Source organism: Pongo pygmaeus, chromosome 2 (genome assembly GCF_028885625.2).
Source record: "Pongo pygmaeus isolate AG05252 chromosome 2, NHGRI_mPonPyg2-v2.0_pri, whole genome shotgun sequence".
Lineage (NCBI taxonomy): Eukaryota > Metazoa > Chordata > Mammalia > Primates > Hominidae > Pongo > Pongo pygmaeus.
In genome coordinates this window covers 99,644,702-99,662,140 of record NC_085930.1, presented here as the reverse complement: position 1 = coordinate 99,662,140, position 17,439 = coordinate 99,644,702, and the positions used below count along the sequence as shown (strand labels likewise).

At 49.4% G+C, this 17,439-nt stretch overlaps 2 protein-coding genes across 14 annotated transcripts in view; one reads left to right on the top strand and one right to left on the bottom strand.

Moving 5' to 3' along the window:
* The window catches only part of CHDH (choline dehydrogenase), a 29,627-nt gene extending 25,955 nt beyond the window's left edge, over window positions 1-3,672 (bottom strand). For 2 of the 13 annotated variants that reach the window (XM_063661054.1, XM_063661055.1), the window contains exon 1: window positions 2,982-3,079. The gene's annotated coding sequence lies outside the window, so the exon portion shown is untranslated. Of the gene's footprint in view, window positions 1-1,868; window positions 2,372-2,981 lie in introns of those variants that run through there. The other 11 variants (XM_054483861.2, XM_054483856.2, XM_054483855.2 and 8 more) reach the window with 11 other exon arrangements.
* The window catches only part of IL17RB (interleukin 17 receptor B), a 19,081-nt gene continuing 5,314 nt past the window's right edge, over window positions 3,673-17,439 (top strand). Inside the window, exons 1-10 of the mRNA XM_054483866.2 lie at window positions 3,673-3,808; window positions 5,845-5,869; window positions 6,834-6,974; window positions 9,165-9,292; window positions 10,035-10,161; window positions 12,467-12,514; window positions 14,018-14,160; window positions 14,790-14,864; window positions 15,893-15,992; window positions 17,305-17,403. Of these exons, the coding sequence (XP_054339841.1) occupies window positions 3,749-3,808; window positions 5,845-5,869; window positions 6,834-6,974; window positions 9,165-9,292; window positions 10,035-10,161; window positions 12,467-12,514; window positions 14,018-14,160; window positions 14,790-14,864; window positions 15,893-15,992; window positions 17,305-17,403 (946 nt within the window). The 5' untranslated portion in view covers window positions 3,673-3,748. The remainder of the gene's footprint in view (window positions 3,809-5,844; window positions 5,870-6,833; window positions 6,975-9,164; window positions 9,293-10,034; window positions 10,162-12,466; window positions 12,515-14,017; window positions 14,161-14,789; window positions 14,865-15,892; window positions 15,993-17,304; window positions 17,404-17,439) is intronic.

The following is a 17,439-nucleotide window of genomic DNA, read 5'->3' as shown; positions in this document are numbered from 1 at the left end:
CATGGATCAAAAAATATACCACTGATCCTGTTGCATGTGCCCAACATGGGGCCCAACGTAGGGTGACAGGGTGGTCCTCCCTGCAGCCCTGTGAGGCTAACTTCATCACCCCTGTTTACAGATGGAGCTTTGAGAGAACGACAACAGTACCTGTCTCCTCTGCATTCGAGGCTTTCTTTGAGATCCCAGTGTGATAACAACAATGTGAAAATCAATGCAAGTACCCAGGAGACAAGGCACAGGGACCACAGCCATGAACAGAACACATGTATGTGACTTCAAGGGGTTTCTCCTAGGAACCAGGAGGAGTGGGATTAACACTGAGTTAACACCTAGCCTGAGTCTGTGGGCTTTCCTGGGCCAGTCCCTCCTACTAGAGCAGAGAAAATGTGTTTTGTAGCCCTGCTGGGAACAGTGGGGTGCAAGCCCTCAGTGTGGCTTCAGGGTCTTTCCCTCAAAGCAGGCATTAAAATGGATCCTGCCAAGCTTAACCAGCTGGAGCAGAACATGGGGTTGAGGGAGCACCGAGGCCAGAAGTGCTCCCAACAGTTCCTCTCCCAGCTCAGGCTCACCACCAGGGGCCCTGGGAGACAGCCAGTATGTGCCAGAAACGGCTCACTCTTCACGAGACAATGAATCCACTGTTGACCAGCCAGGGCCTTGATTAATATTTGCAAAAGAACGAAGTGGAAAATTCCACCTGTGTGGGTGGAGGCTGGACCCACGGGACATGTCAACAACCCTGATGGCCTTGTTCTCCCAGGGATGGATCAGGCAAAGAAGCAAAGGTCTGAATAACAATGACAGAATCTGGGGATTACCGTGATTCTTGGGTCCTAGGGAATTTCCCTTTTTTTTTTTTTTTTGATTCTGCCTCTCCTGCCAGACCTAGCAGAATTTATGACTGAAGGGAGAAGGTCAGAAAATGTCCAAAGGTCGCTTCTCTCATAGACTCAAATCACTTCATCACCCCTATCACCACCCCATTTTACAGAAAAGGAAACTGCTCTGAGAAGAGCAGTGACTTGCCAGAGCTTCCAGTTCAAAAAGCCACAAAGTTATCAGGCTTAGGCAGCCAAATAAATTGTGTCCCTTCCAGCAGGCCACCTGGGACCTCTCATGCAGGGCCACTTGAAGCATGGCCTTCTGAGCCGGGGTGAAAACCCCCCGAGGGGACAGGCAGACACACCCTGTTGGCCCACCTCAACCTCCAGTTGTGGCTGCAGGGCCCTTCACACCGTCTCCTCCACTCCACAGCACCAACTACAGAACTGAACCAGGTATCACCCCATTCCTAAGCCCCAAGGGGCCAGGGCAGTGTCATTCTGAACCCAGAACAGCAGGAAAGCCACTTGGCCTGGGTCTTGGGTCTCTGCCTGGCAGCCCCTGCCCGAGTACTCCTCCTTCTTACAGCTCAGCCACCTCCAGACCACCCTCACCTGACACTTCCTCCCCTGGAGAAAGAACCTCAGCCCTTCTCTTTTTACAAAACCCCCTCCCCATCCTCTTGCCAAGGCTACCTGTGACTGCCACCAACCGGCCTCAGTGCCCTTGGTCTCTCTGCCTCATCTGACCCCATGAGCTCCTCCCTCACTATGGGCTTTCCTGCTGCAGCCCCTCTTAGACCTCCCCACCTCCTCAGGCAAGCTCTCCTCCCCAGGGCTCTATCCTCTTCTCCTCTCCTCTCCACTGCCCCCTGAGAAAGTCTGACTCATGAACCCTGTCTCCAGGCCTAACCTCTGCACCCTGGTTGTCTCAAAGCCCGTGTGCCGAACAACACCAAGCTCACAGCAGGGCCTGCCCTGGCACACAGCTGAAAAGCCAGCACAGCCCAGAACCTGGCCCACAGCACAGAATCAGATACTCACGGAATGAACGCATGTTAGTGAATGGCTGCCTGCTCGCTCGTCTCAGAGGGACTAGCCCTCTATTTGCCCTGCAGAGCCACCCAGGTGGCCTTTCTAAAACCAAAAATTGATGACCATTTAAGCCTGTACCAGTGTTCCTCAGCTCCATGGGACAAAGTTCACAATCTTGAGCTTGCAGACGAGGCTGTTTTCATCTGGGCTTCCGCAGCAGGGCGGGTACTTGTGTCCTTGAAAATACTTCTCACTGCACTCATCCTCACTCCAGGAGTACCCATCAGCCAGCACCCATGTGTGGTTCACCTTTGCACCCAGCAGGTATTTGCTGAACATCTAATAAGATGACTTATTAGAGCTGAAAATGTTCTCATGGGCCACAGGGCCCAAAGCAACTCAGAGAGGTGGAATGAGGGGCTCAGGGTGGCCCAGTCCCAGGCAGGGGCGCGGCCACAACCTCAGCTGAGTTCCTTGGTCAGGAACCAGAGCAATTCTCTGAAAATGCTACCTGCAACTCCACACGTATGCATGCCAGAACCCAAACCCCTGGGTGATCCCCAGTCCATGCAAGCCTTAACCAAGATGGCAGGTGGGCCAGGCCTGGCACACAAGTAGGGCCTCAGCTAAAACAGCTGCTTGACTCAGTACAGCCTCTCACCAGCTGACAACACATCCCTAAGTTCCATACCCCTCTCTAGGCCTCCGTCTTCTCATCTGTAGAATGGAGCTAATTCTGCCTACAAGTTTAAATGGCCCTGAGTTGGTCACCACAACCCTGTCGTTTGCAAACCGAGGGGGCTGAAGCAGCAGTTCCAGCCTCTGTGACTCCACTGTTAGCCCAGCTGATCTTTGTGAACTTTCCCCCAAACCACTGTGTCTCAAAGGATGGTCCCTGGGCCACCCACCCACTAATTACGGGGGCGTGGGTGGAGGCTCGTTAAATGCAGATCCCGGGCCTGACCCGGACCTGCCGTCTGGATCTCATTTTAGGCGGCGCTCAGAGATCCCGGGCCAGGGAAACTTGAGAACTGCAGGTCCAAATCGCCACTGCTGACGGCTTCCGCTTTGGGAGCCCCAGGTGCTGCTGTCCGAACTCACTTGGTAGAAACAGACATTTACCAGAAAGCCTGGGGTCGGGCAGCGGGCACTCCTACCGCTCTAACACCTCGTAGCTGAAAGAACTCGCTCCCTCAAAGGAGACAGTGAGCTTCGGCAGTCCGCGTTCCACCCGTTTCGCTTCGCGGGGCGGGGCGATTGTGTAAAGCGGGTCCAGGTCTCGGCGTCCAGCCTGGCCCCAAACCTCCGGCCCCCAGGCCTCTCCGGGCTTCCGGCCGGGCGGCGTTGCTGCGGGGTGGTCGGGGCGCGTCCGCGGCTACTCACCCTGGGCGACTCGGCCGAGGGCCCGACAGTCGGGGTCGGAGCGGGAGGAGCGGGTGGCCGCGGCCCGGCCCCTGCCCCGCGGCACTTTAACCGGCGGCGCCGGCGCCCCGCGCGCTCTCCGCGTCCGGAAAGGGGACGCGGCCGTTCCGACCCGGTCGACCCCGGAGCCGCGAGGCTAGCTGGGCTCTGGCGGGGGCGCGCGAAGCCCGAGGGCGGGTGCAGCGGGGGCACCTGGCTCACTGCACGCACGTGTGCGCGGGGGCCGGCGCGCGCCGTGGCTGCCCGTGCTCCGCCCGCGCTCGGACACGGCCCATCCCTCCGAGCCCTAGCAGGCGAGGGCGCTGCGACCTGCCCCAGCCTGGGAGGGGGCCAGCGGGCCCGCCCTCTGTCCGGGTGGCGGGAATGGGTCCGCGCTGCGAGAGGCGGAGCCGAGAAGGGGCGGCCCCGCGGCGCCGGGATAAGAGCGCAGCGTGCGGGTGGCCTGGATCCCGCGCAGTGGCCCGGCGATGGCGCTCGTGCTGCTGAGCCTGGCCGCGCTGTGCAGGAGCGCCGTACCCCGAGAGCCGGTAAGCCCCCGCCAGCACCCCTTCCCCCATCTCCCGGACCCTCGAGCCCAGATCCTGACGTCGTCTGACCCGCCAGTCCAGGCTGCCCCGAAGGCGTCCGCGGACCGCCGGCTCGAGGGGCATGCCTGCACCCTCGGGGCAGCCCCGGACATCGGCGTCAGGTTGCTTGAGTCAGGGGCGTGGGAATCAGACAGACCCGGTCTCAGATGCCACCCTATACTGTTGGTTCTGTCATTTATGCTCACCAAGTTCCAAGTCCTGAACGGTAAAACGAAGGGCAGTACCGAACCCACCAGGGTCTCTTAAGGAATTAACGACATGGCCTGCAATTAGCGGCGAAGGGCCTGGCACGTAGTCAGCACTCGTTATTGTTACTTGGGGTCTGCTCACCTGTTGGGGCACAAGAACTGTTTCTCCATTAGCACCCCCTCCCTTTTTGGCCATATTGATTGCCATGTTCACTTGTGAAGGCAGTTTCCTTTCTTCCCCAGTGCCCTGAATGATCGAGGGAATCTTCTGGGTCACTGAAGAGAAAATAGCTCATCCCCCAAATAACATTTGAAATGATACCCCTGCCCTCTTAGAATAGCATATAGCATCAAGCTCCGTAGTCACCTGCTGGTGGACAAACCCCATTCACTGTTTCCTGATGTCTTCAGCTCCTATCCTTCCCCTCTGTGTCAGTTCAGAAGCCCTCTTGGCTCTTTGCACTGAAGGGAAGAATTCATCCCTTTTGCTGTAGTTGCTACAAGGCCAACAATTAGAGCTTGGTAGCATTTAGGGTTGTTGCTTGGCTGGTCTCACCGGCCCTTTGATAAGAACTGAGCTCCTGGTATGATGGCTTATTTGTTAAAAAAAAATAATAATAATCAAGTCTGGCCGGGCACGGTGGCTCACGCCTGTAATCCCAGCACTTTGGGAGGCTGAGGCGGCTGGATTGCCTGAGGTCAGGAGTTCAGGAACAGCCTGGCTAACATGGTGAAACCCCGTCTCTACTAAAAATACAAAAAGTAGCCGGGCATGGTGGCAGGCGCCTGTAATCCCAGCTACTCAGGAGGCTGAGGCAGGAGAATCACTTGAACCCGGGAGCCGGAGGTTGCAGTGAGCCAAGATCTGCACCACTGCACTCCAGCCTGGGTGACAAAGTGAGACTCTGTCTCAGAAAAAGAAAAAAAAAATCTGATGATATCCCTTAGAGTTCATTTTTTAAAAGACAAATAAATGATTGACAATTTTGCCCAAACTCAAATCATTCAAACCATCAAAAGTCTTAGGAGGTCTTAGAAGGTGTTTGGAAATGTGGATGCTCAGCAGGATATTCCAGAGCTGCTGGACGTATCACACTGAGTCTTGTCATTTGAGCTTGCTGCTGACTAAAGCCTCAATATTTTAGGTTCAGTATTTTATTCCAGAACCAAAGCACAAATTATTTTTTCTTATGAAAAAACACAAGCAGCTAACTTCAAATGATTTAGTACCAGCCTTTCTTGAACACTAATAATTGCTTATGGTTTCGTAAATTGCTCAGTGAGTCCTTTTGTGTTAGAAGGGGAATATTTTCAAGAGCCTGAGGAAAGTACCATGGACTGCATTCAGAGCTTTCTTTTGTTTATCTCCTTAGCATAGCTACTCCTTAACCTGGGGTAGCCCAGTAAATACTCTAGGCCGTCCTAAAAACCTAGAGTTAAACATTAGAGTGTGAAGGGGCCTCATATTGGTCCCAAGTCATCCCCTGCCTGCAGCAGGGAAGGCTGACATCCAGAGATGGATGGAGACCCACCTCTGGTCTTCAAGTGAGGTTATGCACTGGCTTGAGGATCAGGTATACTGATGGCTAATCCATGGTCCGTCATAGCCTACAGTGGGACAGCTTAGTTCTCTCCTAAGCTGTGAAGCAGAACCAGTTCATCTTTTCTTTGAAAGTTTGTCACTTGTATATGCATTTAAGGGGAAAATGGTGTTCTGCCTAATTTGGCAAAAGAAAGCTTGTGGTTTGCCGGCTTCAACATGACGCTTGGTTTTTTTCTCTCCCACAGACCGTTCAATGTGGCTCTGAAACTGGTAGGTGCATTAGAGAATGGGTATTTGGGGCTTTACATTGAAAGCACAGTTGGACTTCTAGGAGGCCTAATATAGGCAATAGGTCATCGAAGACCAGACACGGGGTGAACCATTGCTTTATTGGCTGATGCAGATGAAGTCTCTGTCTGCTCGAAGCAGAACTCTGGGGCTCTGTGGGAATGAGGCCATGTTTCAGACAGGCTCGCCTCTTGGCCAGTCAGGATGGGACTTGCCATACAAGGTGGAAAGTGATGCCTGCCACTCTGCAGAGGGAGATCAAGGCCATGGAAGGAAGGTCACTTAGAGGTGGGACCAAGAAGCAAATGTTTCACAGGAGAGCGGGTGTTTGAGATGGTGGCATTTGAAGAATGGGTAGGCTTCGGCCCAAAAAGTGTGGGTAGGAAGAGTGAGCTGGAGGAGACATGGCACCAGCAAAGGTTAGGAGGTGGGAAAGTGGGGGTTGTGTGGGCCAGCTGGCTGGAATCCAGGGCGGAAGCCTGAGGAAGGCAGGCCTGACTCTAATAAACATGTGAAATACACTAAATATATACATGTGTACATACACAGGCACCTGGAGTGGTCCCAAGTGCTCCGCAGGTGAAAGCCAGGAGGTTGAGAGTACTTCTGTTAGATCAACATTATCTCAGCTATAAATCAGCCAGCACTAAGAAACATTTGGCCTTAGCAGGAAGAACTGAGGAATTGGGTCAGGCGTGGTGGCTTATACCTATAATCCAAGCACTTTGGGAGGCTGAGGCGGGAGGATCATTTGAGGCCAGGAGTTTGAGATCATCTTAGGCAACAGAGTGAGACCCCATCTCTACAAAAAACAATTTTTTTAATTAAAAAAAGAAGTGAGGAATTGTGAATGAGGGAAGGTTTGGGGTGAGTCACTGAGAGGAGATGGCATGGCATCACACTGGGCTGGGAAAGACAGTGTCATGGAAGTCTTGCTTTTTCCCAGGGCCATCTCCGGAATGGATGCTACAACATGATCTAACCCCTGGAGACTTGAGGGACCTCCGAGTAGAACCTGTTAAAACTAGTGTTGCAACAGGGGACTATTCAATTTTGATGAATGTAAGCTGGGTACTCCGGGCAGATGGTAAGTTTGCATCCATCAGAGATAAGGCCCAAAGTGTCTACTAAATCAGAAATGTGCAGACTCTATGAACTATTAATTCCCCTCCTAGGCATAACCAACAGAAATACATGCATACACGCACCAAAAGTCACATACTAGGATGATCATAGTAGTACCACTCATAACAGGCAACATTGGAAAGCACTCAAATGCCCAACAGTAGAAAGGAATCACCAAATAAATTCCGTTACAGCAACAAGAATGAATGATCTGTAACTACATACAACAATATGGATGAATGTCACAAACATAAGAAGGCAGATTCAAAAGAGTTTGTACATTTATATCTGTGTGCATGCCTGCAGGCATACATGCCATATGATCCCATTTACAGAAAGTGCCAAGCAAACAAAACCAATCTAGTGTTTAGAAGTCAGGATAGTGGCCAGGAGCAGTGGCTAACGCCTGTAATCCCAGCACTTTGGGCGGCCGAGGTGGGTGGATCACTTGAGGCCAGGAGTTCGACACCAGCCTGGCCAACATGGCAAAACCCCGTCTCTACTAAAAATACAAAAATTAGCCAGGTGTGGTGTTGCGCACCTGTAATCCCAGCTACTTGGGAGGCTGAGGCACAAGAATCGCTTGAACCCAGGAGGCGGAGCTTGCAGTGAGCTGAGATCGCACCACTGCACTCCAGCAGCCCAGGCAACAGAGTGAAACTCCATCTCAAAAAAAAAAAAAAAAAAAAAAAAGACCAGGCGCGGTGGCTCACGCCTGTAATCCCAGCACTGTGGGAGGCCAAGGTGGGTAGATTACTTGAGGTCAGGAGTTCAAGACCAGCCTGGCCAACATGGTGAAACTCCGTCTCTACTAAAAATACAAAAAATTAGCCAGGCATGGTGGCACATGCCTGTAATCCCAGCTACTTGGGAGGCTGAGGCAGGAGAATAACTTGAACCCAGGAGGTGGAGGTTGCAGTGAGTTGAGACTGTGCCATTGCATTCCTGCCTGGGTGACAGAGAGACTCTGTCTCAAAAAAAAAAAAAAAAGTAGTGGTTCCTGCTGGGGTAGGAATAACTGAAAGGAAGTATGAGGGGCACACGTGAGGGAGTTTCTTAACCTGCATACTGGTTGCATGAGTGTCCCGATGCATCAAGTGGTACACTTATGATCTGTGTACTTTTCTGTGTACTTCATGGAAGAAGATGAGGTAAGGCGAGAGATGATTTTCCCCACCCCACTCCAGTTTAGGGAAAGCACTGGCTTAGATAGATTACTTTTCCACTTCCCAGATGACGTCATGAAGCTTTTGGCATTTCCCCAAGGTTGTGCTGCAAGGCACCATATGAGTTCTTTCAGTGAGCTACTCCTGGGATCCTAATGCCCATCCTTTTGGTTTCCATCTGCTAAATTCAGATCGGAAAAAAGTCTACCCAGTCAAGAATCCATGAGTGCCAGGCATAGAGAGAGGAGTCACCTACAGTCTCCACCCAGGAGGATTCAGAGGGGTAGGGAAGGCAGACACAGGCACAATGTCAGGGGAGTCCCAGAAGGGAGCTGTGCTTCATCTGAGTGGGATAGGGCGAGAGGAGCCGGAAAGGGTCCCTGGTGAGGTTGCTTTAGGTGAGATGCGGCCATAAGGGTTTGGGCCCTTACCTGGCACAGAGTGAGCTCTTTGTCAGCTGTGGTTATAGGCTGTGGTGCATGAGTGAGTTGGGCTTTAAAAGAGTGAAACTTGAAGAGGTAGATAATGGGAGGAAAGGACCTTCGGGGAGAAGAATCAGCATGGATAAAGGTGCAGTCGGAACAGGTGTGGTTTGGTGATGACAGTCTTGGAGGGTCTTTGTGGGTCTCCCTGAGGCCAACCTCTTCCTCTTAAAAGAGACCCAGAATAGTGCAGAGCTATAGCCACCTTTGCAGGCATCCTATGAAATTCAAGCTGACCAATGAGGAGGAGGGAGCTTGGGCTTTGGAATCTGAATTTGTATCTGCTGCTTGCTGATGAGTTTTCTAAGTTTAAGCAGAGCTCCCTGAAACTTCCTAAGGCTCACGAACCCCATCTGTAAACTGGAGACAGTGGTGCCTACCTTTCAGTACTATTGTGAATATGAACTGAGACATAAAGTAAAGCATGCTAGTAAAGTATCTAGCATCAAGTCAGCCACACAGCAAGTGCTAAATAAACCAATGCCCTCTTGCCTATCTCGGCAGCCAGCATCCGTTTGTTGAAGGCCACCAAGATTTGTGTGACGGGCAAAAGCAACTTCCAGTCCTACAGCTGTGTGAGGTGCAATTACACAGAGGCCTTCCAGACTCAGACCAGACCCTCTGGTGGTAAAGTAAGCACTTTTTTGTTTTTTGTTTTGTTTTTTGAGATAGCGTCTTGTTCTATCACCCAGGCTGGAGTGCAGTGGTGCGATCATGGCTCACTGCGACCTCAATCTTCTGGGCTCAAGCGATCGTTCTACTTCAGCCTCCCAAGCAGCTGGGACTACAGGCATGAGCCACCAGACCTGGATAATTTTTGTAGTTTTTGTAGAGAGGGGTTTCACTGTGTTGCTGGTCTTGAATTCCAGTGCTCAAGCGATCTGCCTGCCTCAGCCTCCCAAAGTGCTGGGATTACAGGTATGAGCCACTGCATCTGGGCATAGACACTTTTATGTATTTGGCTAATTGTTGCTGAAAGCTAGGCCCTTTGTTTGGGGAGCATGGATAGTGTGCTGCTCACACGGGCTGGTAAATAGCTATGACTCAGCTTAGAGCAAGATCCCTTGGTTCAAATCCCATTTTCGGCTACTTCTCTGTTTTGTGCCTTTCATAAGTCAGCATCTCTGTGCCTCAGTTTTTCCCTACCAGCCAAGGGAAGAGAACTGGACTTAAATTATATCCTGGCTTTAAAACTTTATACTTCTCTGATTCTGTAAATTGTGTAGTGCCCATTCCCTAAGTAGACATTGGTTGGAGACCTAAGTTTTCACAGAGTAAGTAATAAAATACAAACTAAAAGGGCAACACACCAAGGTATACTGTTTCTGTATTGCAGTGTTTTGGGAATTGAGAGTTCCTTGCTTTGCCTTTCAGTGGACATTTTCCTACATCGGCTTCCCTGTAGAGCTGAACACAGTCTATTTCATTGGGGCCCATAATATTCCTAATGCAAATATGAATGAAGATGGCCCTTCCATGTCTGTGAATTTCACCTCACCAGGTAAACTTCCTCACTTGTTTATTATTCTTTGTCTTGCTGGGATGCCTGCTTTGGGGTATGTACAGACAGAGCCCAGAGAACCCTGGATAAGGCTTTTGGCCTTGCTAAATCTCAGTTCCCTTATCTAAAGGATGGACACAGTAGTAACCATACTTTACCCACAGAGCAGAGAGAATAAAGTTAGGTAAAATGTAGGAAAAAGCCTGTTCCTGTGTGCCAGGCACTGTGCTTAATACTTGACATGCATCATCTCACTTAAGCATCTCAGCAACCCCAAGGTTGGGATAGCTGCATTGTACAAATGAAGAAACTGAGAGGTTAAGTCAACTTTCCCTGGGTTATACATACAGTAAAAGTGAAGCTGACATTCACACTTTGGTCCTTCTAGAGCAATGCACCTGAGCCACTCTTTATATCACTGATGCAAAATGTTTGTTCGTTCCAATCTCAGCTTTCTAGAGTGGGCTGCCTACAGCTGGGCCTCTGAGAATCTACAGACTCCAGTTGGCTTGTCCCTAAGCTGTCCATGAGAGGCAGGGTGGTCCTGAGTTGGATGCTGGGCCCTTGCCCCAGCTTTGTGACACAGGACCAGTTCTCTGGTACCACAGCTGCAATGTCACACACAGGGCTGTGATGAGGATGAGACAGGATGGTGTGTGTGAAGGGTCCATCTGAACCGAGTCACCCATTCCATACCACCATCCTGTCATCTGTCACAGGCAAGGCATCAAAGCCAAACGGTAATTTCCAATTCACTGCTAGTCTTGGAGATTGTGGTCCAGGGTGTTTTTGGTGCTGCACCATTTACTACACGTGGTTTCCAATTTTCTTGATGAGAGCAAACCTCATTTTGTTTTCAAATAAGCTTTTTTATTTTGGAATTCTTTTATTTTATTACTTATTTATTTATTTATTTTTTAGACGGGGTTTTGCTCTTGTTGCCCTGGCTGGAGTGCAGTGGCACCATCTCAGCTCACTGCAACCTCCGCCTCTTGGATTTAAGTGATTCTCCTGCCTCAGCCTCCCAAGAAGCTGGGATTACAGTCATGAGCCACCACACCCAGCTAATTTTTGTATTTTTAGTAGAGACGGGGTTTCACCATGATGGCTAGGCTAGTCTCAAACTCCTAACCTCGGGTGATCTGCCCGCCTTGGCCTCCCAAAGTGCGGGTATTACAGGAGTGAGCCATCGCGCCCAGCCTTATTTTGGAATAATTTTAGATTTACAGAAAAGTTGCAAAGATAGTACAAAGAGTTTCCATATACCTCTCACCCAGCTTCTCCTATTAACGTCTTGTATTACCATGATACATTTGTCAAAACTAAGAAACCAACATTAGTACATGTCTGTTAACTAAAATCCAGACTTTATTTGGACTTCACCTGCTTTTTCATGAATGTCCTCTTTCTGTTCCAGTTGCATTTAGTCCCTGTGTGTCTGTCCTCTGGTCTGTAACAGTTTCTTAGTCTTTGTTTTTCAGAACCTTGACAGTCTTGAGTTCTGACCAGGCATCCTGTAGAATGTCCCCCGTTTGGGTTTGTCTGATGTTTGTCTCGTGATTAGACAGGGAATTCATACCACAGAGGTGCCGGGCCCTTCTTATCTCATCCCATCAGGGGTCCATGGCACCCACATGACACTGGGCTGGGGGTCACCATCAACACTAGATTAACCTGGGGACTGCCAGACTTCTCCGTGTAAATCTACTGTTTTTCCCAACTCTCGTTTTTGGAAACAAGTCACTAATTCTACCCCACCCCGGGGTGAGGGTAGGGGAGTGTTAGGCTTCACGTCCTTGAAGGGGAGCATCTACAGATATTACCAAATGTCCTTTTCAAATGATGGTTGGTTTTCGAGTCTTCTCTTAGGGATCAAAGATACTGTTTTGATAAAGGCTGTATTTAAATTAGACTCTGGTTATCACGTCATGGGCAGATGTTCTCTGTTTAACAGTAAAATGTTAGAGCCCCATAAAAAATTAGCCGGGCGTGGTGGCGGGCGCCTGTAGTCCCAGCTGCTCAGGAGGCTGAGGCAGGAGAATGGCGTGAACCCAGGTGGCGGAGCTTGCAGTGAGCTGAGATCGCGCCACTGCACTCCGGTCTGGGCGACAGAGCAAGACTCCGGCTCAAAAAAAAAAAAAAAAAAAAAAAAATTAGAGCCCCATTTGAATTTGCCATCTTACATCTGGAATGTTTTGGCAATTTGTTATAGGTGTGGTATGTGTATGTGTGTGTGCACTTGGCAAAGGGGGTGGGGCAGAGATACCTTTTTCTAAAATGTAAAAACTTTCATTCAAATTTCCAGGCTGCCTAGACCACATAATGAAATATAAAAAAAAGTGTGTGAAGGCCGGTAAGTAAACACAGCATTTGCTTTTATTATTTGAAGAAACTTGTAACCTGAGGCAGCATAGCTCTCTTCATCTTTGCACAGAAGAAACTGAGCCCTAGGGGAGAGTCACATATCCAAGGCACCCCCGATGGTGGTGGCAGAAGCACCTATGGCTCCTGATCTCCAGCCAGCACTTTGCCCACTGAGTGCAGCAGCCTGTCCAGAAAGGGGTAGACCCTCAGTACATTTATACAGTGGAGCAACAGTCACAAAGAACCACCCCCACCCACTTGGTTAACAACATTTTAGCCCAAATGGCTCAGCAGTGCCAATCAAAGGCTCTTCCTGATTGATGGGAGTCCTACGAGCCCTTCCACCTGCTCAGACGCTAGCGCCACCCACCTGTAGCCATGGGGACCCTAAGAACCTTCTGTTTGGATTAGCAAACATTCAAGGTGGGAGTGTGAGTTCGCTAAAGGACTGGCCCACAATTACGCTCTCAACTTGTGTCCTCAAAGAGGATCACTTTTCACAGGCTAGTGAATTTTACCCATTGAATTTTGTAGTAATCCCCTTTAGGATTATCAGTCCCTAGTGCCCAATTTCCAAGGGTTTGTGTAAATTTCTGAGTAATATAGTGTTGGAATGCTAATGAGGCTAGTGGTATTTGGATCAGTCCAGAACTTCTAGGCACCCTTCACTGCACAAGGAATCCCTGGTACCCTGTCAGACAGCTGTCCATGCTGTCCTTGCTAGAAGGTGGATTTGGACGCTGAGCTTCCCACCGAGGGTAAAGAGAACACTGCAGGTGTGAGGCGGTCAGAGGGCCTTGAAGTCAGTCCTGGACCTGAACTCCTAAAGACAGTTCTGAGCCAGGGCCTGAAATGGTCTCCTCGGTGGAGAAGATAATTTCTGCTATTATGCATTGTGTTCCTGGAAATCAATCCAGTCCTTATTTGCAAGTAACATGAATGAAACGACTGACTTTTTCTGCCAGAGCAGACCTATCAGGGTATATCCTCTAAGCTACGAGCCATTTCCTTCTTTCTTTGCATCTAGTGAAGCTGGCAGAATGGTCTGATAGATGAAGCTCCTGGAACACAAAATATTCTAGTGGTTGTAGTCCTGATCGTGAATTCACTTGCTATATAATCTTAGACATGTTTTCCAACCCGTAGCTCCTTCTCCCCATCCTGGGAAGGAGAAAATACTGACCCTATCCCTTAACTCAAAAGAGAGGTTGAAAACAGCAGTGAGTAGCAGAACCAATCCATGCCTCCCCCCACACTCAGCCCAGGGAAGCTGTTTTTAGCAAAGCAGCGATGTACGGATCCCCAAACTGTCTTGGGCAGCAAGTACTTTGAGACTTTGGAAACAATGATAAAAAGTTCACTATGTAGCAGCGTCCCTATCTCTTGGACACTGTTCCTGAGAACTTGGATTTGTTTCCATAAAGCCCTGTGGGGAACTTAAATGAGGGAAGAGTTAGCAAGTTCATCTACATGGTTCTCTCTCAACTCATAGGAAGCCTGTGGGATCCGAACATCACTGCTTGTAAGAAGAATGAGGAGACGGTAGAAGTAAACTTCACAACCAGTCCCCTGGGAAACAGATACATGGCTCTTATCCAACACAGCACCATTATCGGGTTTTCTCAGGTGTTTGAGGTACTTTTTCTCTTCATCCCCTTCACCTCGCCCTCCCGCTTTCCTTAGTGCGTTGAAGGAAAATGGGGACAGTGTTGTCCAAATGTGCTGGGCTACTTTGATGAATTCAACAGATAAAAACAAGTCCCTGTGGGCATCCTGAGAGATGTCACTGTGAACCTCAAACCACAGAAAGAAGGAAGTCTCCGAAGCAGGAGATGAGCCCTTCTTTACACACGGTCTAGTGAAATGAGTCCTTTTGGGAAGCAAAGCTGCTTTGCTGGAAGCCTCCAATCTACTCACTCCTGTGCCTCATAATTTTTGGGGGGGGCAGAGGTTGACACAGGGTCTCACTCTGTCGCCCAGGCTGGAATGCAGTGGCACAAACACAGCTTACTTCAGCCTCCACCTCCCGGGCTCAAGTGATCCTCCCACCTCAGCCTCCCCAGGTAGCTGGGACTACAGGCACGCACCACCATGCTGAGCTAATTTTTTCATTTTTAGTAGAGACGGTTTCGCCATGTTGCCCAGGCTGGTCTCAAACTCCTGGGCTTAAGCCATCTGCCTGCCTCGGCCTCCCAAAGTGTTGGGATTACAGGGGTGAGCCAGTGTGCCTGGCACCTCATAATTCTTGACTCTGTCTCTCTTAGCCACACCAGAAGAAACAAACGCAAACTTCGGTGGTGATTCCAGTGACTGGGGAAAGTGAAGGTGCTATGGTGCAGGTAAAGTTCAGTGAGCTGCTCTGGGGAAGGAAGGGACATAGAAGACTGTTCCACCATTCATTGCTTTTAAGGATGAGTTCTCTCTTGTCAAATGCACTTCTGCCAGCAGACACCAGTTAAGTGGCATTCATGGGGGCTCTTTTGCTGCAGCCTCCACAGTGCTGAGGTAAGGAGGCCGACGTGGCAGTTGTGGTCCCTTTTGCTTGTATTAATGGCTGCTGACCTTCCAAAGCACTTTTTATTTTCATTTTCTGTCACAGACACTCAGGGATAGCAGTACCATTTTACTTCCGCAAGCCTTTAACTGCAAGATGAAGCTGCAAAGGGTTTGAAATGGGAAGGTTTGAGTTCCAGGCAGCGTATGAACTCTGGAGAGGGGCTGCTAGTCCTCTCTGGGCCGCAGCGGACCCAGCTGGAACACAGGAAGTTGGAGCAGTAGGTGCTCCTTCACATCTCAGTATGTCTCTTTCAACTCTAGTTTTTGAGGTGGGGACACAGGAGGTCCAGTGGGACACAGCCACTCCCCAAAGAGTAAGGAGCTTCCATGCTTCATTCCCTGGAATAAAAAGTGCTCAAACACACCAGACGGGGCAGGCACCAGCCACGATATGATGGCTACTACCCTTCTCTGGAGAACCACAGACTTCCCTTACTACAGGGACTTGCATGTCCTAAAGCACTGGCTGAAAGAAGCCAAGGGGATCACTGCTGCTCCTTTTTTCTAGAGGAAATGTTTGTCTACGTAGTAAGATATGACCTAGCCCTTTTAGATAAGCGAACTGGTATGTTAGTAACGTGTACAAAGTTTAGGTTCAGACCCTGGGAGTCTTGGACATGTGGGTCTTGGGTCACTAGTTTTGACTTTAGGGCTTTGTTACAGATGTGTGACCAAGGGGAAAATGTGCATGACAACACTAGAGGTAGGGGTGAAGCCAGAAAGAAGGGAAGTTTTGGCGGAAGTAGGAGTCATGGTGAGATTTTGCTCTGATGCATGGTGTGAACTTTCTGAGCCTCTTGTTTTTCCTCAGCTGACTCCGTATTTTCCTACTTGTGGCAGCGACTGCATCCGACATAAAGGAATGGTTGTGCTCTGCCCACAAACAGGCATCCCTTTCCCTCCGGATAACAGTAAGTGCCCAGTCACTTCAACCAGATGATCAAAGTGGCTTAGGACACACAGTCACTGCCCCCCACTCAGTATGTGGAAGGGTTGTGTGTATGTGGGCAGTGCAATGGGTCGCTGCCTGTGTACACTGAACTGGGGTGCAGAGAAAGCCAACAGCGCTGTCCCAGAGAACCTAAAATCTGAGTAAGAACAGGCTTTATTTGTAAAACCACTTGTGACTCTTTATAAAGCAGGATAAACAGAAGGGAAAAAAATACACAGTGCAAAATGGATGTTCTGAGTGCCACAAGGATCTGCTGAAAAAAGCCAAAGGTGTAAGACGACTGGGTATATATGAGAATGAATATTTCACTATATTCTGATTCTCTTACCAGTCTCAGTAGCCCAAGATGAGCTTTTGGTGTGGTCACACAGCCAACATTTGGATAACAAATGAGGAATAATGGTACCGTCTCACTGGTGCCTGAGAACAGCATGTTCCGGAAAATGTCTCTGGAGTTAGAGATGTGTTAGCTTTTTCATTACAGATGGAGAAATACAATGTTTACACAACAGTCAAGGGGTGGGGTCAAAAGTTGGAAGGTGTCATTAGACGCAGCCAAATGAAGTGAAGACAACCTAGGTGCCTGGCAGTCCTGACTTGTGCGTGGGCGAAGCCTTACAGATTCCTGGGCACTCTATGCCTGAGCTTACCTGATGTTCTTGTGAGGCAGGTGGCACTATCCTCCATATATGTCAGTCTAACAAGACGGCCTGTAAAAATGTCATCTATACATGCTATGTATGTAAGCAGTTGTACCCAGAATAACATTAATTCCTTAAAGAACCAAAAAAACTGGACAGAAACCCTAGTTCCTACTGTGAAAATGCCGGTGCATATCAGGAGAAAGAAGCCAAAGAAATTTTAGGACTGTTCTTAACTTCCTGGGTCCCATATCCCTTTTGAGAATCTAATGCAAGACCTGCACACTCTAGGGAAAAAGATATGATTGGCAGACTCTCTAAAGAGCTTGACTGATGGTTTTAAAGGGATCTAAATCTCTACAAAGTGGCTGGGCGCGGTGACACATGCCTGTAATCCCAGCTACTCAAGAGGCTGAGGCAGCATTGCTTGAACCTGGGAGGCGGAGGCTGCAGTGAACCGAGATTGCGCCACTGCACTCCAGCCTAGGCGACAGAGCAAGACTCTGTCTCAAAACTAAAAAATAATAAAAAATAAATAAACCTCTATAAAGTATACAAAGTCTTAGTTTTTAAATTAAGAGATAAGTGTGGATTTGTTTTCCAAAGGTGAGTAAGCTTTGTTTTCTCCAGACAAAAGCAAGCCGGGAGGCTGGCTGCCTCTCCTCCTGCCGTCTCTGCTGGTGGCCCCATGGGTGCTGGTGGCAGGGATCTATCTAATGTGGAGGCACGGTAAGGATTATAATTCTTTAAAGACATCCTAGTAAG